This window comes from Hippocampus comes, unplaced genomic scaffold, assembly GCF_001891065.2.
Source record: "Hippocampus comes isolate QL1 unplaced genomic scaffold, H_comes_QL1_v1.1 scaffold335, whole genome shotgun sequence".
In the NCBI taxonomy this organism is placed as follows: Eukaryota; Metazoa; Chordata; class Actinopteri; order Syngnathiformes; family Syngnathidae; genus Hippocampus; species Hippocampus comes.
Genome location: NW_017805823.1, coordinates 392,179 through 416,572, shown reverse-complemented (window position 1 = coordinate 416,572; position 24,394 = coordinate 392,179). Strand labels below are relative to the sequence as shown.

General features: G+C 43.4%; 2 protein-coding genes across 5 annotated transcripts; both read right to left on the bottom strand.

Moving 5' to 3' along the window:
• Positions 1–265: 265 nt before the first annotated feature.
• On the bottom strand, positions 266–12,022 carry znf576.1 (zinc finger protein 576, tandem duplicate 1). 2 transcript variants are annotated; one of them, XM_019886173.1, is made up of 10 exons: positions 11,586–12,022; positions 10,026–10,473; positions 9,096–9,605; positions 5,297–8,730; positions 4,904–5,171; positions 3,877–4,068; positions 3,717–3,794; positions 3,320–3,500; positions 2,884–3,058; positions 266–2,788 (listed from the first exon to the last, which is right to left on the bottom strand). In XM_019886173.1, exons 2-10 carry the CDS (start codon positions 10,441–10,443, stop codon positions 1,568–1,570), a joined length of 6,477 nt encoding a protein of 2,158 aa, XP_019741732.1. In that variant the 5' UTR covers positions 10,444–10,473; positions 11,586–12,022; the 3' UTR covers positions 266–1,567. The 2 variants fall into 2 exon arrangements, with proteins under 2 accessions (XP_019741732.1, XP_019741734.1); XM_019886175.1 differs by having other exon boundaries at positions 3,320–3,497.
• Positions 12,023–12,834: 812 nt separating this feature from the next.
• Positions 12,835–24,378, bottom strand: LOC109525586 (zinc finger protein 721). Of its 3 annotated transcripts, XM_019886177.1 has the most exons (3): positions 23,904–24,370; positions 19,227–20,759; positions 12,835–14,105 (listed from the first exon to the last, which is right to left on the bottom strand). In XM_019886177.1, exons 1-3 carry the CDS (start codon positions 24,061–24,063, stop codon positions 12,985–12,987), a joined length of 2,814 nt encoding a protein of 937 aa, XP_019741736.1. In that variant the 5' UTR covers positions 24,064–24,370; the 3' UTR covers positions 12,835–12,984. The 3 variants fall into 3 exon arrangements, with proteins under 3 accessions (XP_019741736.1, XP_019741737.1, XP_019741735.1); XM_019886178.1 differs by lacking the exon at positions 19,227–20,759; XM_019886176.1 differs by lacking the exon at positions 12,835–14,105 and having other exon boundaries at positions 16,340–20,759; positions 23,904–24,378.
• Positions 24,379–24,394: the final 16 nt, after the last annotated feature.

Sequence of the window (24,394 nt, the reverse complement as noted above, 5' to 3'; positions counted from 1 at the left end):
TTCTCGCATCTCGCATACATTAGCATATTTTAAAACTGATTTTTGAAAAAAATGCAGATGTACTGGCAATTGGTGACCAATTAGAGCAATTGCATTTTGTATTACTTATGAATGAAGTGCTTATGACAAAGAGGTCACGAAAAAAATTACGTTCCTTGAACCACAAAATGTGTACGCAAGTCAAGAACATACAAGTCCATCATTAACCTATGCTAATGCAGCAGGCAATTCCTACTTACTGCAGCACAAAACTTCAAACAACGTGTGCTGTTTTGGATTATTTTATACAAGTATGTTCATGGGAAGTTTTCAGTGAAAACAGAAAAAGAAAGTTTAAATGATTCCAAGGCGTTTTTGCTATGCATTCCCCTATAATACTTTTCTCCAATGCAACTTTATTCAATCAAGACTCCCAATCAAAAAAATAAAATAGAATAAATAATTTTACACATCAACAGTAGACGAAACAATAGTCGCAATTCAGAAACACACACATGAAGTGTTAAATCATTAAAAAAATAACTTGTGACAGGAGACAAAGATATGAACTTGAGACAAAGCTACCTTGTTCGTGGAGGTAAATACAGCCTTAATAGTGTGCAAAATTGGCCAAATTTACACACTCTGAAAGGTCACATAGTTGACAATTTGTTTCATTTTTGTTGTTACTTCATGACAGAAATGTTTCAGAAGCCCAACATGGGTAGTGCATATCATTGTGAAGGAGGGAGGACAAAAACAAGACAACATAGACGTATTTAGTGCTGTTCCAATATACTGGTTAAGGGCATGTAAGGGCCTTTTTCCCAATGAACACCCAGACTTTCCTGATAGTAGCCTCCAACAAGAGATTTATTGCTGGCTGCGACATAAATAATAAAAATGTACCTCAAACAGACACTTCATCCGGGAAAAAAAAGAATCTGGCACTAATAGGTGGCTGTTGTATAGCACCATGTGTCACAGCACAGGTCTTGACCACAACAGGTGGCATCTGCACAGCTGACGTTTTTGATGGATTTCAAAGAGTTGCTGGATGCAACATTGACTTGCAAAGTTTAACAGAAAGTTTCCAGGTAGAACAAACCAGAAAAATCATCGGAAACAATGTGTTAGTGATTCATGCAAGCAGTAATAACAATCGAGGGTAACACATTTTAGAATCATATTGCACTAGTGTTTTAATTACTTATTTTTCGGGGGGGGGGAAATAAAAATGCATCTGTACAAATAAAAGCCTCTTTCCGATTAAACGCCTGGCCTTTATGGGATGGTGGGTATTCAAATCACAGCCACTGTATGAGGAAACATTGTCTATTAACAGTTATAAATAAATAAAAGTAACTTATTTTGGAATTTTTGTAGATAAGCATATTCTACATGGACTGTCACACTGCAAAAGCATTAAAAAAGTAAAAAAACAACAACTGGTGTGACAAAGTGTTTGTTTGTGTTACTGTTCTCATCAATTCATGAATATTTTGACGCGACTAACAGCTTGTGGTGACCTCATTCATGACCAAAATAGGAACATGCAGAAAAGTAAGACTGAAACAAAGATCTGGTGCTAGAGGCTTCCCGAATTTGCCTGATTGTGGAAATTCAAAAAGCAATTGTGGTTGCGCGAGATGCAGAGAAAGACACAGCACTTGAGGCACAGAACTCGGGATGTCCTCTGACAGTCGCCAAAACGACATCTGCCCCCTTCGCCCTCAGCTAACTGCTCTGGCCAGTGGCCTGAACCGTCGTACCGTGTTGCGGCGTCGGGGAGGGGGCTTTCTTCTACTGTGCCGGGGTTAGGTGGGTCAGTTCTAGCATCAGCTTTCGCCGGGGAGGATTGAGGGAGGACAGAGTACTGAGGGTCTGAGCCGCTGGAGTGGATCAAGGCTTTGGCTACTGCCAATCTGAAGTCCATAAAAGATAAAGGTGCTAATGTGGCCATGTGATTGTGTCTGTACAAGAGCCAGGAGTTGACCAAAGCCATATCTGTTAGGTACCAGAGCACAGCGAGAGGCCAACCTGCAGGTGAGGTGGTAACCGGGATGGAGTAAAGATTCAACAAATCTCTGTTGAGGCGCACCGCCGCCTGGGCTTTCTCAAAGTTGCTGATGAGTGAAGCCATGCTTCTGTGACAGTTTCCTGCCGTGGAGAGAATGAAGCCGCTGTGTGACCTGCGCAGCACCAGCTTGCCGTCTGAGCTAACAAACTCATCTCCGATCTGGCCCTGGGCTCCGCCCACCCGGCCTGCACCGTGGATCCCGGCCACTAGGAGGCGCTCCAGCATGGCAGGAGTGGAGAGTTCTTGCTTGCAAAGAAACACATTGCTGCCTTTGGGGATCATTTTCTCAATAGCATCCTCCTTATCGCACAGATCCGCTTTCAGGTCCACATGAAGGAGAAAACCCCCAAATCCAATCAATGTGGTGCTATACAGAGCCAACCTGTTATTGTGCACCTTACCAGTTAAGGGAATTAAATACTGATCCACTGCAAAGTCACCCCGTCTTCTTAGTGTCTGGCAGCCTTTTTGGAAACGGCACAATAACGGCCCAATTTTCCACAAAGGGTCCACGGAGTCATTTGCCAATCCCCTTTGGTCCCTCCTGTTTGCAGGATGATGACAAAAGTCAATACGAGTTCTTTCTCTCGTATTGCTATTGTGAGGATCCTTAGCAGGGGAGGCAAGCTTCAACAAGTGCGACAGTTGAAGGAAGCGGGAAAGCGGCATGGCTTCTGCAATCAAGGGCACCTTCGTCAAGTTGTCCCAGTAGAGCCGCGGGCTGGGAAACTGGAGGCAAGGGGGCGGAAGTCAAACTACATTAGGTCAGTTAAGTCTTGCATCTACAAGTGAAAGCCACACAAACGAGAACTGGATGCACAAACCTTCAAAGTTCCCATTGCAATGTGGATCCCAACAAACTGGGCGATTTCCTTCACGGTGACGCAGTTAGACGTTTGATTGGTGTAGCGGCCCATTTCCACCCAGGTTTCCCAGGCAAAATATCTGGAGAAGTATTCAATGGGCTCGGTGGTCTCTCTAGTTCCTGCTTTGAACACCCTTGAGAAAACAAACAAAAAAAAAACCACTTTTGGAGCATTTTTTCAAGGTTTTTATTTCCTTATATAATTCCTGTCACACAGACTCTACAAGGCTTGAATTGTAATACAGTATAACAATCCAAACAATAGTACACTATTTCCACAAATCGTCTAAATTTCACAATGACCTCTAATATTATTCAATTTGAATATTGTTTGGGGATAATGTGTATCATAGTGAAGTATTTCTCTTTGTAGTAAGGAAAAAGTTGCTCCTTACGTTTGTGTTGTCCCATCTGGTCGTTGTGTGCAGTCGCCCTGGTTCTTGCCCAAATAGGCCAGGACTTCGGCCTCTGCCTCAACATGAGGTTGCGACAACTCGAAAACTCTTGCATCCTCCTCATCAGAAGTCTGGAGAAGTAAACGCCGCATGTCTGGTGGATGCTGACACTCCGCTTCTGCTGAGGGTTCAAAGTTGCTCACGGTTAATGTTTGATTGTGACAAACTGAGACAACGTGAAGGTTAAACTAACTGTCGTTTGGCATGTTAGTGCATCATCTGATTGATTTTTGGTGCAAACAAGCCGGAATCTACAACATTTATTCATACAGTTCCACTTTAGCAAATAATGACATGTGTGCAATAGTCTCCTATCAGTGAAGAAGAGAAAACAAACCTTGTCCATCGGCATAGTCATGAACATCCATCATCTCTGGTCCTCTCAAATCATGGTGGTCCTGCTGAGTGCCTTCGTCTGCGTAAACATTGACAGTTCAAAAGCTCTTCTGTGATCTTAAATCTCGTGCCAACACATCTGAAAACAGCCAAGCACTCACATAAATGACAGCCAGTGGTTGGATGCGGCGTCCGTCTGACATCAACGGATGCGTCTGGGGTTCCACTGTTGGTGTTACCAGCACCCACGGGCAGTTCCCTCTCTTCCGTCTTCACCGGGTAGAAGATGCACTGCTTGCTGCTTGAGTCAGGGGACGCGCGGCAGTCGCTAGACGTCTCCTCAGCGTCTGAGACTGTGAGCAAGCAAATGTCATTTTCGGAACGGACTGACATTTAAATTGCTCAGCATACAAAGTTAAGAGGCTTTGTTGGATTTTTTTTGGAACACATTGCTTTGATAGCATAAAAGTCGAGCCAACGAGCTCTCAAACAGCAACATGGCACATGTAACGTGACTTTTCTTCTTAGTATAAGGACAATTTAAGTGAACACAAGTAGAAATGCCCCCCCGCCCCCCCAGTTGTGCCAAATTATCAAACCGGGTAATGTATATTATTGACCGTAACAAAATATATATTTTTACTTTTGGACTCATAGGTGCACACATACCGTATTGGCCCGAATATAAGACGATTATTTTCTTCTCTTTTCTTTCTTACTGCTATTTTTTATTTTTCTTCTTTGTGCTACCGCTATTTTTATTTTTATCCTTCGTGACAGGGGTTCACCTTGGCCTGGGGAGTCAAGTTCAGCATTCGCTTCAATGGTATCTGGCGCCATCTAGCGTCGTGAATGGGTATAATGTCTAGACCCCGAATATAAGACGACCCCCACTTTTTCAGTCTTATTTCAATGCAAAAAACACCATCTTATATTCGGGCCAATATGGTACCTTTTTCATTTTATTTTTTTAATAAAGGAATGTGTACTTCTAATAAGCATGAATGTTTCATATTGAGGTTGCAAATTGTACAAGTTATATTGGATTTAGGACTGGGAGTGGGCCAAATATGATCTTGAGAAAGTTGAATTAAGTTTATGCTGATTGCACTGCCAATAAAATGTAACTCCGGTTTTAACATGAACCCTACCAAAATGTTGACAAACTCTTCTGGAATGAGCACTTACGTGGGCTGGGAGAGTTTCGGTCAGTGACTTGCTCCACATTCCAACGCCTGTGTCCGTTATGCGGTGTGGACTGGGCGTCATTAAGCGCGATCCTGCTCTCCTGCTTCACCAGAACCGTCCGAATGTCTCGGGTCTGCTGTGGGTGCGTGCCTGCTCCCGATTTGTCGCTCTCTTTAAGACACGAGGGTGCGCCAAGCGGTGGATCTGATGTCCTCTCCTCAACCTTGATCACAGCTTGCATCTCATTTTCAGCGGTGCACTTTAAATCCTTTGGGGGAAAAAAAAACATTCAAAGGATTATAGCCTTGAGTTCATTGAGTGTCGGATTCATTTGTATTCATTTTTGCAAGGTACACATCCCGCAACACGGTGTTACAGCACTTGACCGCTTACCTGTCTTTCATTCATCGTGGAAGTTATCAGGTGAGGCTGTCGGTTAGCCAACCCGGGTTGAGCTCTGACGACCTTCTCAAGATAAATTCCTGGAGATGGCTGACTCTCCCTGTCTGAATTTCTTTGAGACACGCTGGATTCATCCACGATGGAGGGTGGTGGGGAAATAATAGCGGCAGTAGAAGGGCTTCGATGGGGATCAGGTCTGGGTTGAATATCTGCCAAGGAAGTCTGTGCCATTGTCTCATCTTGATCAGTAATTTGGGAATTACACTCAAGCTTTTCATAAATAACCTGACAATCGTCCTGCTCTCCTTCCAGTTCAGTTTCCGTGACGGCACCTGGATCCAAACCTTTCCGATGTACCCCTCCGCGCCTTGTAGCCCCCATCCCCGCTTCCTTTTTCTTCTGGACTAACACCTCCTCTTCCTCATCTTTAACTCCTACTTGTTGCGTGGAACACGACACCGATTGCAAACTTCTCACATCGGTTGCTTGATCATCAGTTGTGTTTTCCGAGCTACTTGCTTCAGAACTAGCAGCTTCACCCGATTCACTTGGGGAAGGGTTATCCCGAGGCAAAGCCGCGCTGTTACTCCCACTGCGCACCCCATCGGGGACGAGGTCCACCCCGAGAACGGCATCCTTCTTGATGTCCTCTTCTATGGAGGCCGGGTGCTCGGATTCTAAACAGAGGTTCTTGGGTATACGTTCTTGCGGTTTGTCAGATTCATTTTGCTTTGTTGGAGTGGTGCTTTCAAAGAGAGGATCCTTATTAGAAGTCTTGCTGTTTTTGATGGGATGGAATGCTTTCGGAGCAGACTGAACATCGCCTTCATCAGCAGGCAAAGATGGAGATGGAATCACGGCAGTAAATGAGACACTCGGTTCCCTGTCCTCCAAGGCCAAATCCGGCTCATGATCCCAACCAGTGCTCGGATTCATCAGTCGAATAACTCTTTCCTGATGGTTCACACCTAATCTGGAGACCCCTTCAAAAATGTTGCCATTTGTGTACGTGAGCTCGGGACTTTCTAAAATATGCACCATCGCCTTGTGCTTCTGAAGGGAGGCAACTTCAGTGAATATCTCTCCGCAGTTTTTACACTCTAATGCTCGCTTGGAATGGGCGGCGGTTATCACCCCTTCGGTCTCCACGTTTGAGGAAGCTTTGCGTTTTCGACCGGTCTTTGGCTTGACAAGTTGGGTTTCGGGCGATTGGTGGGATGTCTTTAGAAAGGAGAGCAATGTGAGAGTCTTTTGGCGCTTTTTGGATTTCCCCTTTTTCTTAGCAACATCGGCGGGATTATTTGCAGTCTTGCTTTTGGGGTTTGCCGGGTTGTCTTCGCTGTGCTGGGATGGGTTATCCCGAGGTGAAATTTCTTGCCCAGATGTTTTGGTAGGGTCCAATTTGTGAACTTTCAGTTGGGGCTGCTTATGACCTTTGAGCAAAAGGAGAGAGTCTTGTGTTACCTGCGTGCCAGGTGACTCTGCCTGGCCTTTGGTTTGGTTGCTTTTGGGGCTCATTGCCTCGTCCTTTTTCTTTCGCCCTTTATTTGTCATCTTTGTGACCTTTGAACTCTTGGAATGACCCTTTGGCGTGATTTTAGACTGGATTTTCTTTTTAACTGCAGGCTTTTGTTTATTTTTATGCGGATCTTTTGCTGCATCTTCTTTTTTCATTTTTTTCTTCGTCATTTTCTGTCTTCCTTGCGAATCGTTGGTTAACGACGACATCCTGACCTCAGCCGAAGATGCCGTGCTCTTTGCTTTTTGACTCTTCGTGGCAATCTTTCCCTTCTTCTTTGATGGCACTTTATTCTGTAACAGATTTGTTGCCCTATCAACCGTGGGTTCTTTTGGGGGGGATTGGCATTGCTGAGAAGGCACTCCTTGTTTTTTGTTTTTCTTCTCTTTCTTTTGCGGGCTCAGGTTAACAAGATGGGACTTTTTGGTTCTTTTGCGTTTCGCGGGTTTGCCATCATTTTGTAAATCTTCATCAAGTATGGACCCGATCAGTTCTTGCATATAACCTTGTATGATCAAGGCCCTGGCTGGCTTTCTTTTGCGTACTTTCACAAGCTCTTGAGCTGACATTACATTCACGGGTAACTCTGAGGTCTGAGCTCCCTGCTTGCTGGATGAATGTGTCGGGCCCTTTTGAACAGAAGTATCCGTGACATTGGACGGACTTTCCACCTGATTCCTGTCCTCCTTTCGATCAACCGGTAATTCTTCACCCTGTGTAGTTTTCTCTCGTGACTCCAGGGGGTTTCCACTATCGGATAATGAGGGCACCGGAACTTGACTGACGTTTTGAATCTGCGATTGAGTCTTCTCCTGCGAGTCATCTCCAGCTTCTCCTAACGCCTGCGCGGCTGCCTGTGGTGAGGCAAAAGTGGAAGCGGCGAGATCTTGTTGAGTCGTTTGCAAAGATGTCAGGTTCTGCTCAACTGCAGGCCCCATCAGTGGAACGGCACTTTGTAGAGATGTCAAGTTCTGCTCAACAATAGGCCCCAACGATGGATCTGGTGAGCCAGCATCATGCTCATTTATGATACTTTGGTAGGGAGTTTTATCCAGTTCAGTGGTTGGCACCAATGAAGGGGGAGTTGGGATTTGCGGCTGTTGTTCATTTTGTGATTGCTGGAGTTCCCCAGGTGGTGTTAGGGCAGGGGTTAGTTCTAGGATGACGGTTTGCTCAAGGTCTTGCTTGAAGTCTGTTCCTTCATGATGGAAAACCAACGGTTTAAACGTATTGGAGTTGGTTGCATTAAGTTCAAGTTGTGGATGAATTTGATGCATCATCTCCCCCTCCGGCTCCAACCTGTGTTCACTTTGAGCAAAACCAAGCACCAGGCTTTCACCTGACACAATATGTGGGCCCAAGTCTGAGAAGGGCGGGTTGATGAACTGTCCATCGGGTGTTATAGGTTCCAGTATGATCGTTTGCTCCATCGGATCACATGAGTTGTTTGAAAAGTCTCCTTCCCCCGTCTTGGACCCCGGCGGTGTAAGTTCCAGAGAATCTGATTGGAGCGGGTTGAGGTTTAAATTGACTGCTTTGGACAGCTCTGAGATCTGCTGAACCTCCAAAGGTGGTGCATGAGGAGGCACTTGACCCAAAATCACCACTTGGTTTACCTTCTGAACATTTCCCAAAGATTCAATAAGCCTTCGTATTGGCTCGGTGTCGATATTGCCGTCGACTTTCTGAAGAGGCCCATTGGGCTCCAACTGTAGCAAAGACGGCTGGGCAACGGATATCGGCGTTATTACTGGAGTAAAGTGATCCGTGTGTGACCTCGCTCGCATGGGTTTACCAAGTGAATTGAGGGACACATTGTGCTTGTTTGTAAGATGACGAAGGCGCGTCTTGGGACTCTTGAAAGTAGCCTTGCAAACAGAGCAGGGATACTTGGGTTTTGAGGCATCTAAAGATAAAAGAAGCAGAAATGCATGACGGCATTTGGTACATTCACGCCATTAAATTCAAAGTACAGTCATCTTTCGCCATATCGTGCTGCCCTTTTTGCAGATTGATTCTATCGCAGACTTTATGTCATCCATTAACCAATTTAATGTCACAGGTTTTTCTCTATTCCGTGGGATTTTGCTGTGAATACTTTCATCACTGACCACAGACCAACATCAAAGTGAGTACTGGGACCCCAAGTGGACAAAAATAATACCTGTGCATGCATCCAGTCATAATGCAATGTAATATATAAGGAATTTACACACACACAAGTGAGCAACAAGTGATTTCTGTACTGTGCATCCTAATACTTTCTCTTACCAAGCTCTTTTTTCCGTTGTGCTTTGGTTTTTGCATCTTCGCCTGCCTGGGCATCTTTGGGCAGGTGGGACTGCCTATGTTTCTGCAATGCATGGGACATGCTAAACCTGCTCCCACACTCCTTGCAAACATACGGTCTCTCCCCAGTGTGGACACGACTGTGGTACTTCAGCAGTGTGATTGTTTTGCATGTTTTGTCACAGTCGGGACAGGTGTAGCCATCCTGCCCAATGTGCACCTTTTTATGAAGCGTGAGCTCGGACAACCTTTTAAAGGCCTGGCCGCACAGAGGACACTTGAAGGGTTTCCTTTCGATGTGGGTTTTCTGATGTGCCATGAGCTCAGTGGAGTTGGTGAAGTGGCTATCGCAATGGTAGCAGGTGAAAAGCGAATTCCTCAAGATGCACTGCTCATACTCGACTGGGTGGCTCAATTTCAGGTGGCGCTGTTTGCTCTTGGAGTCACTGAAGATGATGTGGCACTCGATGCACTGCAGGGAGAGCTCCGATGCTGAAAAATAGCCCAAACTAATTTTAGAACAGAGGTAATTCCGAATAGTAATCGTAGTAATGGCCGAGGTGTAAAAAGAACAGTGTGGTTCTCTCTACTATGGTTTCATTAATGACCTTCAGGATTTTGCATTGAAAATTGTGGATGAATTAAATCAAAAATTCAATCAGACAGGCCATTACGTTTGGATCCAGCCTGCTATCATAATTTAAAGAAGCCCACAAAGCACTGACTGCACAGAAACTGCAGACTATTTTGCATTCACTTATGATTTTTTTTTTGTATCTGGAAAAAAAAAACACATGGATGTGAGGGTTGGAAATCAGATTTTTGCTGAAAACAAATCTGCCATTTCATTTGAAGCCCAAAACAATCTTGCTCAGTGTTAACAAAATGACACAAGGATGTCAAGTAACTCACATGTGAGTGGCATAACCAACGGCTTGGTCATGTCCATCTTCAGAGGATCTACCATGGCTTTCTTGGAGGGGAAACGTCTGTCCTTTTTCTTTGACTTTTGTTCTTCATTCCCGGGATCTTTGTTTGCATCAGGTGTCAACTCTGATGGAGGATTTGTGTTTCGACCTTGATCCGCCGCCATCTCTTCTGTGTTGTCTGAGGGTTCAACAGTCCCTGTAACTTGTTGAAGAGATTCATCTGCAGGTGTTTTATCAATTTGGGTTCCGTTGGTCTCCTCAACGGATACATGCCTTCTTTCTTGTGCACCTGCTTGAATTGGTGCTGCCTCAGTAGAATCGGTGTCATTGTGCGGTGGATCCACAGCAGTTTGGGTGCTCAATGGGTCTGGTCCGCTCTCCAGCTGGGCTGGGCTGAGCATGGCTCCTACGCTGCACGAGTTCACACGTCTCTATGGATCAAGAACACAAATAGGATAACTATTATTGTGTGAATGCTGATGAGCTTCCAAACATTTCCAAATTAAATAAAACACATTTAAATAATATTCCCCCCAAAAAACAAGTAAATGAGACATTCAACATAAATATTTCCCATCTTTCCTTTTCCAAAAATCGAACCCTACATCTCTGCACTGTGAGGCGGACGTGCTAAGGGTTCAAGGAACTGATTTGAGTTCTCACTGTCACCTGTATGGGGCTGGTTTACTCCAGAAACATCCAAACATTTTGATTATTTAAATAAACATTTTAGTTTATTCACGGATTCCCCCTGACGTTTTGGGTGATACCCCCCCCCCCCCCCCACGGTCGTGGTATTACCCGAAAACCGCTAATCCAAGAATCACCCCTGGTAAAGTGGACTTTTATCAACACAAATCGCTGAAGGGTGTGCGCGAACGACTGATGACTTTTGTTCAATACGTTTTTAGTGTACATTAAGTACGATTCTAAGTTTCAGCCCTGAAAATTTTTTGACTTTTCTTCGCACATATATTTAAAAAAGGGGGGACCCTGCAGTTCCGTAAATAAACACCTGCAGCGACTATTTGAAGAAAATCTGAAGAAATTGAAAAAAGTCTGAGTTGGTGCGGCTGGATGGATGGATGCTGAAGTTGAGGATAAGGAGAGGAGCGTCGGTGCAAGTCTGTTATTTTACATTAAAATTATTTGCACCAAATGACCTACTTGTGCGTATCAGCTAGTCTTTATTGTGCACTATCCAGATGGCCACAGGCACGAGAATGGATGGGATAATGCATTTGTATTACAATAGACGGGCGATGGGAGGTGGGAATGCAGCTGTCGGACATATCCAAATGGACTTAAATACATACATTTACTTGCATCAGTTGTGTGCCAAGACGCAAACTGAAGGTGCATAAACACAGTACAGTACACCTTATTTGTGCATATAACGGTAGCAGTGTTAGCATAAATTCAGTGATTTACTGGGATATTACTCCCGCTGCGATTCACTAAAACGCTCAATAATAAAACGCTTTTCGTTTAGAACGATAACTGCATGATAACGAGTGTGCTTGATGATGTAATTTAGTGTTACCTGATCTGAGTTATCCACATAAACATCACAACGTCGTTTCCTCACAAAGCCCACAGAACTGGAGATCCTGAAGCCACAGCCTGCGTGACGTCACGACCGAGGAGCAGCCGCCGAAGAGGGGAGGGGTCTTCTTGTGATTGAGGCGAAGTACTGCCACCTGCTGGAATGGAAGGTGAAGCGAACGACTTGATTCGTTTTAATTTCCCTGGACTGGGCACCAGCCAATCGCAGGGCATCATCTAACCAACCACGCCCACCTTCAGAGTTCTTACAATTGAAATTTTATAATAGTCATGAAACCTTTGTAACGTGTGAGAAAGTCGGAGTATCCCACGGGAGAACATGCAAACTGCAGCCGAGATAGAACAAATCGAATGTTGAGCTTATTAGGCCATATATATTTCTTGCCATCCATTAAGATGAAACATTTGAATTTTTTTTTTTGTTTAGAGTTACATTTAATCTCGCTTCAGTGTGGCTTTTTTATATTTGCCCGATGTGTGAATTTTGCTATTGTACCAATTTTAGCTTCGCTCAGTGGATGAATTAAAATCTATATTGTATGTTTTCTATAATGTGTATCCTGATCTGAGTAACAAGTGAGATGGAGCCAATCACAGGTTGTTTATGAGTTGTCGGTTTTTCCTCAACAGATTTTTAATTTCACTTTCTACTTCAACTTGGAAGTGTAGCACATTTGCTTACTAGTGAAGATTGTGGGTTAAACATCTCAGCTCAGGCCTCCTGAGTGATTTTTTTGTTTTTCAAGTGATTGATTGTGTTTTCTCAGACAGGTGTGGCTTCCACACATTCCAAAAAATGTGACCTTAATTGAAAACCAAATAGTCTGCATGCGTGACTGTAATCAGGAATGTTTTGTGGGATTGACTCGCGGCCAAAGCCAGGAGGGATCGGCGACATCTCCCATGCGACCCTCTTGAGGACAAGTTGTACAGAAAATGTATGGTTATCTACTTTTGTTAGCTAAATGTAGGTCAATTTCACCACTTGACACATTTTTCCTCAACAGGATGACTATGAATGAGAGAAATTTACTGCATAGTTAAGTTAAATAACTTCTTTCATCCAAAACATATTAAAGACAAACAGCACAAATAATTTCTGTCTGCATGAACTTTCACAAAATGACCAATTAAAGATATTAAATATCACATGTAAGGCTATACAATGTGTGTATTTGTAACAATTGACCATGTTATGGTGAATAACGACAAGGAACATCAAACGGTGACGATACAGACATTTATTAAAAATATGCTAAGCCATTCAATCATTCAGTCTGTTCGTTTTTCTCTCCCCCTCTCACGTCATGAAAAGGCAGCGCCCGCCTTTGCTGAAATCTCTCTGGCATAAGAAACAGTCTGACATAAATAAAGGTTCACCCCTCAGTGTCAGGAAACGGCACCTCCCCAACGGCATGTTGAACATAATGCAAATGAAGCTGAGTGATGGCGTCAAAGCCCATACCGCATTCAAAACATTCAAATTCCCAATATTTGGGTTGCTCTCCTTGTTGGTTTTGTTCTGGTTGCTCACCCCTGTCTAGCTCCTGTGCCGTTTGTGCTTCTCCTGCTTTTCTAACTTCCTCAACATCAGGCCAGGTAGATGATTTTGGGGGCTGGTGCACAAGTTCCCCGCGATCTGGCACATCGGACTGAACAAACTCTTGATTCTCTAAGAGATCCCCAGATTTCTCCAAATCTCCAGATTTTTGCAAACTTCCCTCTGTTTCTACACACAATTGTGGTCCTCGCTCCTCTTTGTGATTTGCAAGCAGGTTTCCGCCCTCCATCATGCCTTCATCACCGGACCCGACTACATCCATTTTTGGTCTAGTTGCACCGACGTCGGGCCGCGATGAAGCGTGGCTGCTGCTGAGGTGGTCGCTAAGCAGAGGTGATGTGGAAAAACGCTTGGAACAAATGTAGCACTTGTGCTTGCCCAAGTGGTATCTTTGCAGGTGTCTATTCAGGTAATCCTCTTGTCTGAAACCCTTGGGGCAACTCAGACACCAAAAAGGCCTCGTTTTATGGAACTCATCGTGAACCAACCACGAACTGAGGCTTTCAAAGGTCTTGTTGCACTGATCACATCTGTGCACCTCACGCGACATGTGTGTCAGCAGGTGACCACGGAGACGGGCTTCCCTGTAGAAAGTCATTCCACACATGGGGCAGTTGTACTTATGAGCGCTTTCGCCAATCGGGTTTTTAGCTAAAGAGGGCCTCTTCTTATGTCGCGCTTGGTGCTTTTGAAAAGACAGCAGATAATAATAAGCTTTCCCACATGTCAGGCACCTATACAGTGACTTCATGGGGCGAGCAGTTGGCGATAAACCTGGGCCATCAGGGCCATCTGAACTCGCTTGGTGAGCACTCTCAGATTTCGGAATCCCATCCATGTCAATGTCCTGGTCATCAGTCTTGCACTCCCCTTGAGTGTCCAAGTCATCCAAAGTGGTTGCGGGTCCGCATTCCTGCGCAACTTTCCTCTGCTTGGCTAGAAATAGGGGGAAATTCACGGTTAAAGAAGGTATTTTACAGGCATTTCGGAAAGTGTTTTCAGGAAAGGTGAGAAAAGATGGTCAGTACGCACATTGAGATGCAGCAGATATCTCTTCGTTCACAGATGTTAGATTTGTATTAGTCAGCAGATTTCGAATTATGACGACAAGACATGGTCCTCTTTAGGAGTGTGGGGAGGGGTAATGGCATGGATTATAACAACAACGCCCCCTTAAAACTGTTCAGCAATTTGCTACGTCCTGAAGCACTGATCCACAAAGCCAATGTATAACAGTTGCGCACTTAGTGGTGATTTGAATGATGGTCTTTTCATTTCTTTGGTCCGTCAACTAAATGCATTTTCTTTTAACCATGTCTTGTTTTCAACCTTTGACTGCTATGATACTTGCCACTCATTGGTGAAGTCTGGCGAGATATATTTTCTGGCTTTAAAATTATATCATTGGCTAAATATTGTGCTCTCCCCACCCTAGCATTATATCACAAAAGCTATCAACAAAACAATGTTTCTAACAATAAGGTCAACTCAGAGAACTTATCATCATGACTTCAAAACCGAAAGGGAAAAAAAAAATTGGCACATTGAAATACGACAAACAAAATTTTTCCGCACTTTGATTAATACGCAGGAGACAATGAAGCCAATGAATCAAATAAGCAAATATTCTAAAAGACGACTTTGTGACTGACTTTACTCGGCAAGTTGAAAGAATTGTTCTTTTTATATACAGTGGTACCTCTACTTACGAACGTCTCTTCATATGAAATTTTCAAGTTATGAAACGTATCAACAGGAAAATATTGCCTCTTGTTACAAAAGAAAATTCAAGATACAAAAGGTAAAAATACAGTATGGCCTGCTACTCGCAGAGCCGAGTTTCCTGAACGCAACATACTTCCTCTTCCATTTGCTATTACCCAGCATCATTCTGGTATCCCATTGGCTAAGAGGGACCTCTACCAAACGTGTCTGTGTGTGTAGACAGATAGATATGAAAACTACTTTTGAGAGAGAACATTGACTAAATAGGGCAAAAAACGATGAGGACGCAGTTTAAAGTTAAATGACAATTTTTATTCTTTACTCGGACTAAAGAGGGCAAAAAACGATGAGGATGCAGTTTAAAGTTAAATTACCATTTTTATTCTTTATTGTTTTTTTACATTATGCACAACTCTCGTTTATTGCGCAATAATCTAATTGTAACATGTATTTGTTAAATATCTTGATGCATTTTATGCTTTAGGAAACGTGTATGTCCGAATTTTGAAATAATCTAATTGTAACATGTATTTGTTAAATATCTGGATGCATTTTTATGCTTTCGGAAACATGTATGTCCGAATTTTGAGGGGGCTTGGAACGAATTAGGGCATTTACATGGAAAACACGTCTCTACTTACAAAATTTTCTAGTTAAGAAAATTCTTCCAGAATCAAGTAATTTCGTAAGTAGAGGTACCACTGTACATCACACAGATTTTGTGCGAACTGGTGTGAAGTCATTACACAAGCCACTAATTCAGACTATAATAGATCCCTTTATTATAGGTTCCAAAACAGCATGTAAACATGTAGGCAAAGGCATGTTAGTCACTTTATGGGGAGAAACAAATAGTTGAATTCATATTTACTGCACAAATCTTCCCCCAAAGTAGGCAAAGGCATGTTAGTCACTTTATGGGGAGAAAAAAAATAGCTGAATTCATATTTACTGCACAAATCTTCCCCCCAAAATAAGCGGTTTAAGTAACTAAGAACCATCCCAAATGAATAGAAGTACCACATTTTAATTTTAATCAATAAATAGCTTTGTCACAATATGGAAATAAACAATGGAAACAAAAGGGGTGGGGCTTAGTAGTCAATTCATGCAGAACAATATGTACATGCCGTAATGTACATTAGACTGGCGGCTGCCTAAAGTCAGCTGGGATAGGCTTCACACGCCCGCGACCCTCGTGAGGAAAAGTGGATTAGAAAATGGATGGATGTATATTAGCGCACCCTGTCAGGCTTTTTTTTTTTTTTTTTTTTTGAATGAACAAGGCAGTCCATTGGGTTTGCTCGGCCATTGCTATTTGAGACGTTTCAATATTTTAAATGACAGCAGCAATTTCCCTCCCCCAGTTTTAAATATAAAGGCTTGTGACATGCATTCATGTATTGTAAGTATATATTTTGATGCACTTATTAGCTCACTTTTTTTTTTTTAATGAATTGCTCGGCCATTGTTATTTGAGACAACGATTCAATATTTTAAATGACAGCAGCAATTTTCCTCCCCCAATTTTAAATAGAAAGGCTTGTGACATGCGTTCATGTACTGCAAGTATATATTTTGATCCAATTATAAGCTCTAATTTCTCAATTTAGAACCGCATAAATGCTTCCATGACACCCAAATGTTGAGTATGTGAAAAAGTATTCAAAGGGTTACGCAAGGCGGGGTTGTTAATTTATACAACTCTAATCCAGTGTGAAGGAAAGCCTGGGATGGGGAAAATTGACAGATAATTAATTTAATATAGTGACATATAATGGATCGCCTCATCCAAATGTTCAAGTCTCGTAAGCTTTACATGTAAACAAAGATTTTAATACATGCTTTGTGCATGCTTGGTGTAATGCTGGTGCAAATCAGTTTCTTGACTAAAAGTAGCTCCACATTCAAGGCAAGTAAGGACATCAGCGGCAGGGCTGTCACTTTGCCATCTGGAATCGCCAGTAGCTGCGCGGTCGTGTTTCGAAAGGGCGCGTAAGTCATCCACCGTCACAGAAGCGCGAGGGCAATCACACGCAGCAGTTTGACAATGCAAACATTTATGGTTTGAGAATTTGGATGACGAAAGAAAGGCTTTGTCGCCATGAAGGTTACTAATGACCGACTGGCTCTCTTGCTTCACGGCCTGTTGTTTTGGCTCGTGAGGGGGAAAGGACTTCCCTGTGGCTCTGACAGACTTTGTGTTCAAAGCAGCACTGAGACGTAAGCGAACCTCGTTCGGTAGCCGAAATCGGACCTCATCGTGCCAGGCGAGGTGTTGCTGCAGTTGGCTCTCGGTTAAAAAGGCATTGCAGCACAGGGCGCAGCAAAAAGGCCGGCTTTTTGCCTTGGTCTTGTGAGTTTCTAACTGTCCCTCGGTCGGGAATGCTTTGCCGCACTTCCCGCACTTGAAGAGACATTTGACGATTGGTTCTGAGAGGCGGCTGATAAGCGGTGACGCCTCACCTAAGGGATCAGGAGCTTGGACCACCAGTTTAGACCCTAGGCATAATTTATGGTCAGGAATTATAGCAGCAGCTTCACACTGAAGTCCACACTCAAGGTTTGGGACACTCCAAGGAGAAGCATCAATTTTGCTGAAAGGGTCTTTGCTTATTTCTGTTGCAACATTTTCACACTTGATTTCACAGCTTGTGGCTACACTTGGGATCTGAGCGTCTAACTCGCTCTTCGGTTTGGCTTGTCTGCTCTTGGAGTGTGCTTGCCACGTGTGGGCGCGAAGGCCCCTGACTTTGGAAAAGCTTGCCAAGCAGAGGGGACACTGGTAATTTCGTGCAGTCGGTATTGTCGAGATGGATTCACACTCGTTCATGACCCGGTTTATCGCACTGAGCGAGGAGTCACCTGTCTGAGTATCTCGAGCTTCTAAAGTGTTGCTATGCTCATCGGAAAAAGGGCCTCGCACACATGTTTGGTGACCTTCTGAGGTCTCGCTCTTGGGTCTCATGTCAGGTTGAAGCTGCAGTGTGGACGATTGGCAGTCCTGCTGCAGACAGCGGTCGGGAAGCTGCTCTTTAAGAGAGGAAAGTTTGTCATTTGTATGCCATCGTTTATGAGAGCCAAGGGCAGAGTTAGACAAAAATCGCTTCCCACATTCTGAGCAGGGAAATTGGTCATCTTTCCTTAACTCTTCCTCGCTCGTCAATAAGTACAAGGTCGCTTTTGCTCCTTTTTTGGAGTAACCCTTGGCGTGAATTCTTTTATGCAAGTTCAAAGCCCCAACAACTGAAAAGCTTCTTTCACACTTGTTACACTTGTATCTCAAATCGCTGGTGTTTTCGAAGCCGCATACGGTATTTGGACTTTCCATGTCCACCGCCTCCATTTCCTTCTTAAAGTTATGCGGCACCTGCACCGCACTTTCTTCAGAGTTCACCGACTCATTATTATTGAGGTTTTTGGTGTGACACTCCATTATGTGTTGCTTTTTTTTAACGCAGAGCTTTCTGTGCGCCCGCAAGGAGACCTTGTTGCTTAAATGTTTGAGGCAGGTGGCACACTGAAAGTCTTCTTGCCTAACGCAAGACCTCGGCGGTGATGGCGACTGCCCACTCTCATTTCCATGATACCTCATGTGGAACTGAAGTGCTTTGGCCCGAGAGAACAGCTTCCCGCAGTCGGGGCAGCTATATGTATTCTTTTGCAGCTGCTCGACCTGATGCTGAAAAGACTTACTCGGTGGCGGGAGGAGCTCACTATGCACAACCTGATGCCTGAGAAGACTGGAAAAAAGACGGAACGTTCTGTTGCAGACTTCGCATTGATGATTCCCATTTTCATGTGTACGCATGTGCAGCGTCATAATTCCCTTGTGTCGGAACTTTCTACCGCACACAGGACACGCGACTTTCATGCTCGAGCGAGGACGCCCACGGTGCAGTGGCTGTGTAACGCCGGTTCGAAGCCTCACATCAACACATAGACTCGGACTTTGCTTATGATGCGAGTAAGCTCCTAAAGACCAAAAACCTTTCCCACACTGCTCGCAGTGGTAAATCTTGGGGCCGAGAAGAGTTTTTTTTGGATTGTACACTTTTGCGCTGGGCGAGATACTTTCTGTGCTCTTTGTGGCGCGGGTGCGCTTGTGGTTTAACAAGCTAGACGTCTCACAATCTCGGCAAAGTAGTCGTTCATCGTGTTCGTCGGACAAATGTGAAAGCTTTGTACCGCACGTGTCACATGTCACAGTTTTCTGTTCAAATAGACCCGCCTGCTTTAATTCATGGTTAGTTTCGTGTTTATATTCTGGAGTAGCACCTGCTGCAAAGTTATGGGCTTCATTGTCACATGTGTAAACTTCCACTGACTGACCTTTAGTCTGAAGGCTCTTCTTATGAATGTTGTGCCACCCTAAGTGAGCCCGCAGTGACGCCTCGCTAAAAAAGCACCGGTAACATTCTGGACAATCAAACTGTTCTTTGGTTTCGTTGTTTTCAGCTGCTGGAGGGCTCTGTTCCTTGGCAGGGTCGAAGTCAACCTGAACAATTTTCAAGTCAAGCTCTGGTTTTGAAACCAGATGACTGACTGAATTATTGCCATGGCCCTCCTGGTCGGATCCGGAATCGAAGTTAGGGCTCAAGTCTTGCACTGCCTCGTCGTCCGATTCACTTGCGCTTATCACCATGACATTAAAGTCCCCGGGTTCATAACTCTCCATCACATCATCTCCGGGCTCATTAACATCAGGGTGATCTTCAGACTCAATGTCAAGAACGTCCTCTGCTAAGACGTGATGTCTCAACTGCCGTGTCACTTTCAGCTCTCCTTCCAAGGTCTCCTGGTGATGGAGCAGAGGCGAATGTTCCTGGACCGATTTCTCCGTTTCCGTAAAAGAACTTGTGTGGTGAAGCTGATGAGATTGAAGCGCTGACAGCCTGGAGAACCTGAGGCCGCAGTCTATACATTCAAATGCTTTCTTCTGCAGCTGGTCCACTTGATGGAGAAATGACTTTGCTGGAGTCTCGCCACTGTGCACCATGCGCTGATGTCTGTAGTAAAACGTTTGAGTCATGAACACTTTCCCGCAGGCCTCACATGGAAATCGGTTTGGAGAATCTTTCGAATGGTTTTCATGCCATTTCTCATGGTTGAACCAAGCAAGATGGCCATGGAATGCTTTCTGGCATTCCCGACAGTAAAAGACATTTTTCCTCAGCTTTTCTGTCCTTTCTTTTGGAAAGCAATCGATATTGTGGCTGAATCGCTGGTGTGTCTTCAAATGCATCAAAGCAGGAAAAGATTTCCCACAAGCACATTGGAAAAGCTTCTCGGAAGTACCACTAGGTTCCTTTTTACTGAGCTTGGCCGCAGGCTGCTCATCAGTATCTGTCCTGTGACCTGAAGTCCTGTATTGGCGTTTAAATAACTTCTCTTCATGACAACGTCGGTGGGCATCAAGGGCAGATGCACGAGAATAATTTCGTCCGCAAGTCTCACATTGAAAGGACTTTTTCTGTAACTGCTCCAAGTCATTAAATAAAGATTTGGAAGCCTCTATATGGGTACGCTGATGATTGAGAAAGTGCCCTAACATGGAATATCTTTTCCCACATTCAGAGCATTCAAAAAAGTTCTGCTTTGGGGACCCAGAAATCTGCTGGGTGTCAGAACTTTGAACGCGGTGGGTTTCCATGTGGGAACGGAATTCACTCATATCAGCAAATGACAATGTGCATAATTGACAGGAGCTAGTACTTTCCTCGTCTTTCTCAGCCATATCTGAATCGTCCATTGGCTCCAAATACATTGCGCACTTTCCATTGGGGTGCTGGATGCGATGGTCCAAGAGGGTTGCCTCCTCACCAAAGGCTTCTCCGCAATCTTGGCAGCAGTATAGCCCAAATTCTAGAGAGAGAGGTTGGAGAAAAGAGGACTTACCATTAGGGGTGTGCATCTCTCCAATAAAAGTCGATTTAATATGTGCCTCAGTACATGGGCAAGATACGATTCCAAGACGCTTCGATTTTTAAAGTGGAACGATTCGATTTGCTTCCAGTCAGTGGGATTCCCACTTATATATGTCTTGACGAGGAACAGTTTACATTAATTGGTGTTGGGTGGTGGTGTAACACTTTTTGAAGTGCAAAGATAGAATTTTAATGGCCGCTCATAATTTTGTTTAAAATTCGTATCGTTAAAATTATAACAACACATACCATATCTACACACAAAGCTGTATTGAAACAAGACAATATGACTTTTGTAAATACATTAAAAATAATAGGCAAAGTTGTTGTTAGCAAGTTGGCTTAGTCTTCAGCAAGCATTCAGTTCCTCACGTGACCTCTTTGCAAGTGTCATTGCCCAGCCCTGCCCTAAGTGCAGAATAAGAATGTATAAATATATATTTTTTAATATTTGCTTGCGACACCTGATATTTCTTGTGGTGAAGTTAAAAATACGGTAAAAAATAGAGCTAAAACATCCGTGCTGCACAAGAAGCTTTATTTGTCATTGACCCACTATGTTCATCCACCCGTCCCTCCATCCGTCCATCCATCCAATTTGACTATGACTGACACAGATAAAGGCAAGTGGGCAAGTGGCTTGGCACACAAGGGAAGGAAAGGGAGACCATAATAGCTTTACAGAGTTGGACATTAACAATGGCCCGGGGCGACTTCGCCAGTGTGTCGGGCCACGAGCCTCCTTACTATGCTGGACCAACCTGAGCAGGATAAATTTCTAAATGATGGCTGCTGAAAATGGCCCCAAAGTCAATTTTTTTTGGTTTCCGGCCAAAAGACTATCTCTGAATCAACCAGAAACAGGATGTTGTGACAAACTAGAAAAAAAATCCCATGAACGGCAAATGCTTGACTGAATAAAGGGGCATGAAATGGGGTTAGCCTCATGTCGCTAACTTTAATAGTATCATACCAGCCGCAGGACGACCACAGAAGAGAACACAAGGGCAAAGTTTTAAAATGATGCTTGGTCGTCAGGTTATGATGTCCAGTAATACGCGGATAATGGTTCTATGCTAAGAGTGCTACATTTTATTTAAGTGCTATATATGGGGGTGAGGGGATGGGGCTTGTCCGTCTCTTTTAAAAATTGCTCCAAAAAAATAAATAAATCACCCATTTCAAAACAGCTAATATCAGATCATTAAACCATCTGGACAATTACTCGGCCGGGCCCTAGTACTGAATGCCGCAAGATTCAGACGTGCATTCACCCAAGTTCCCAACCCTTCACAATTGGAAAAATGCAATGCGATTTTTTTTTAAATTCAAAACAAAGGTACTTAATATATCAGTGCACAAAATAAACCATGCATCAGTGGCAAACGAAATCATGTTCAAATAACAAAACCAACAAATCATGACTTTCACTAAGTGCCTATTTATTGCAAAGTAACGGAACTTTTGATGTTGCCTAGGGAGCAAAATTCAGGAGTGCTCAACTTCCCCTTCGCAAATGCCACAACCACAAGGCTGTGAAGGACATTACCTTATAAATGTTGTTGATTCAGTAACAGAAAGAAACTATTCATGGTCTCAGTATTATCAAGAGGAAGCTGTATTAGCCATTACATATTGTTCATTAAGTCGCTGTACAATTATTGTGTTTTTTTGTTTGTGCTTACAGAGGAGGGTAATGTGTTAAATATATAATGGGTTCAGAAAATCACAGTGCAAATATATTTAAAGTACCAGTAATAGAAATGTTTCAGAAGAGAATGCACGTGGAAGGAGTAAGATGCCAAAATAGAGGCGGGACTGATTCTAAACATTCATATTTGACAACTCTCTTCCTCCATATAGCTGTCGACTGATTGGCTTTGGAGTTGGGGGTTCAGTCGCCCCAAGTCTAGGTGTGTGAGTATCCCTCACTGAATGGTTACTCAATGGACGACAGTCATGATTGCACACTTTGAGTGAAAGTAAAACAGCTGTTTTCTATCTCCCCTGCGTTTGTGTTTTTCACCTTCCCACTATAAACCACGAACAAGGAGGGTAGTTAGTTTTGGGCATATTTCTGACATGATTTTCTATGCTTCTGTCACTGGGTTGACTTACAAACACATTTTTGCGTTGATAGTTTACCATGTCCCTTGTGATGTTACCGCGGATATGGCTCATATTTTTCACAGCTTCCCACACTAAATTGATGAGTTTTTTTCAACTACAAATGCCTCCTCACTGATATATCATCCTTACAATGTGTATTGAAAAAACTACAAATGACCTTAACAATGTCACATGACAGGAATTGATGTACTCATCATCCTTTTTGAAACAGATTCAGTTACTGGATAGGTCATTGTTTTCTGAAGTAAAAGCAGATGTTTGCAAATGTTTTATATTGATTGAACACAAAAGACAATCAGGCTGTTTTCCATAGAACTTTGGAAAACAGGATAATTACTGTTAGGCAGCTGACAATAGAGGATTTCGATAATGTCAAGTAAAATAATGACTAAATGTTTACTCTTGACTTACTCAAAATCAAATCTGAATAGTTGCCAATTAATTTCATGATCTATTAGTTCTTTAATAATAAATGAATTTTGACACCTTGAAACTGGAATTAATTGATTACATATAATTTCATCAAAGGTTTGTTACTGTGTTCATCACGCTTCTCAATCATAGCAATCTTTTAGAAATAGGATTAACAACGTTATAGAAACTTGAAACTCGGATTCTACAAAAAATATAAAACAAATATATATATGTTGGTCCAGGCATTTAATCACGGGTACTTATTTTTTCGTCCACTCCCAAGTGTAAAGGGTAAAGGAGGGTCGGAAAATGGCTGGCACTGAATTAATAGTATTATAATTTTAATGTGTCACAGGAAAATGATACTTGCGAGAACCACCTTCAAGACATCCGATAATGCTCGTGTCATGTAAATCAATTACTATTTGAATTTTAGGCACATACCTACCAAGTTGAAGAATATGAATGGGGATCACGGTACAAAACATTGTTTTTGTTTTAGACTTCTGGTTTATTTGACCGATAACGAGGTTTCTACCTTGAGAAGAGGTTGGGCGATCACTGTCCGCGATGTCCTCAGACGACGGCGCATCGCTTTTTGCCGAGCTGACATCTACGGCGGTGGACGGTGCGACATCTATGCTGGACTGTTCCTCCGTCTGGACGTCTTCCGACACAACAGCCGGAACTTGGTCCATCGTTTGCTTTGTTAGCGCTAGCTTGCTTTGATGGCGCTAGTTAGCAGAACGGCGAGAGCACAAACCGTTACGCAGCGGTAAAAACATAAAATAAAGTGGGTACAAGGCTATGCATGTTTGATGAATTCTTTGCACAAACAAAGCACAGATTGTTAGAGCTGTTTTTGCCCAAGCCCGGTCAAAAAAAGCGAACGGACAAATATGAACGAACTCGTGCAATGAACTGAGGTTTCATCCGTCTCCGGAAGTTAATTCTTCTTCGTCGGTGTTGATGACCGCAAGGACGCTCGGGATTGATTGGCCTCCGCCTTCTAAGGCGACACTTTTGTAA

Excerpts from the sequence above, each read along its gene's own strand:
- LOC109525586 (XM_019886176.1), bottom strand. The coding sequence starts at position 24,063 with ATGGACCAAGTTCCGGCTGTTGTGTCGGAAGACGTCCAGACGGAGGAA. Across the intron at positions 20,760-23,903 it reads TCGCCCAACCTCTTCTCAAG|AATTTGGGCTATACTGCTGC; the intron begins GTAGAAACCTCG and ends CTCTCTCTCTAG.
- znf576.1 (XM_019886173.1), bottom strand. The coding sequence starts at position 10,443 with ATGCTCAGCCCAGCCCAGCTGGAGAGCGGACCAGACCCATTGAGCACC. Across the intron at positions 3,795-3,876 it reads AACCACTGGCTGTCATTTAT|ACGAAGGCACTCAGCAGGAC; the intron begins GTGAGTGCTTGG and ends ATGTTTACGCAG. Across the intron at positions 3,501-3,716 it reads TGACTATGCCGATGGACAAG|CAGAAGCGGAGTGTCAGCAT; the intron begins GTTTGTTTTCTC and ends TTGAACCCTCAG.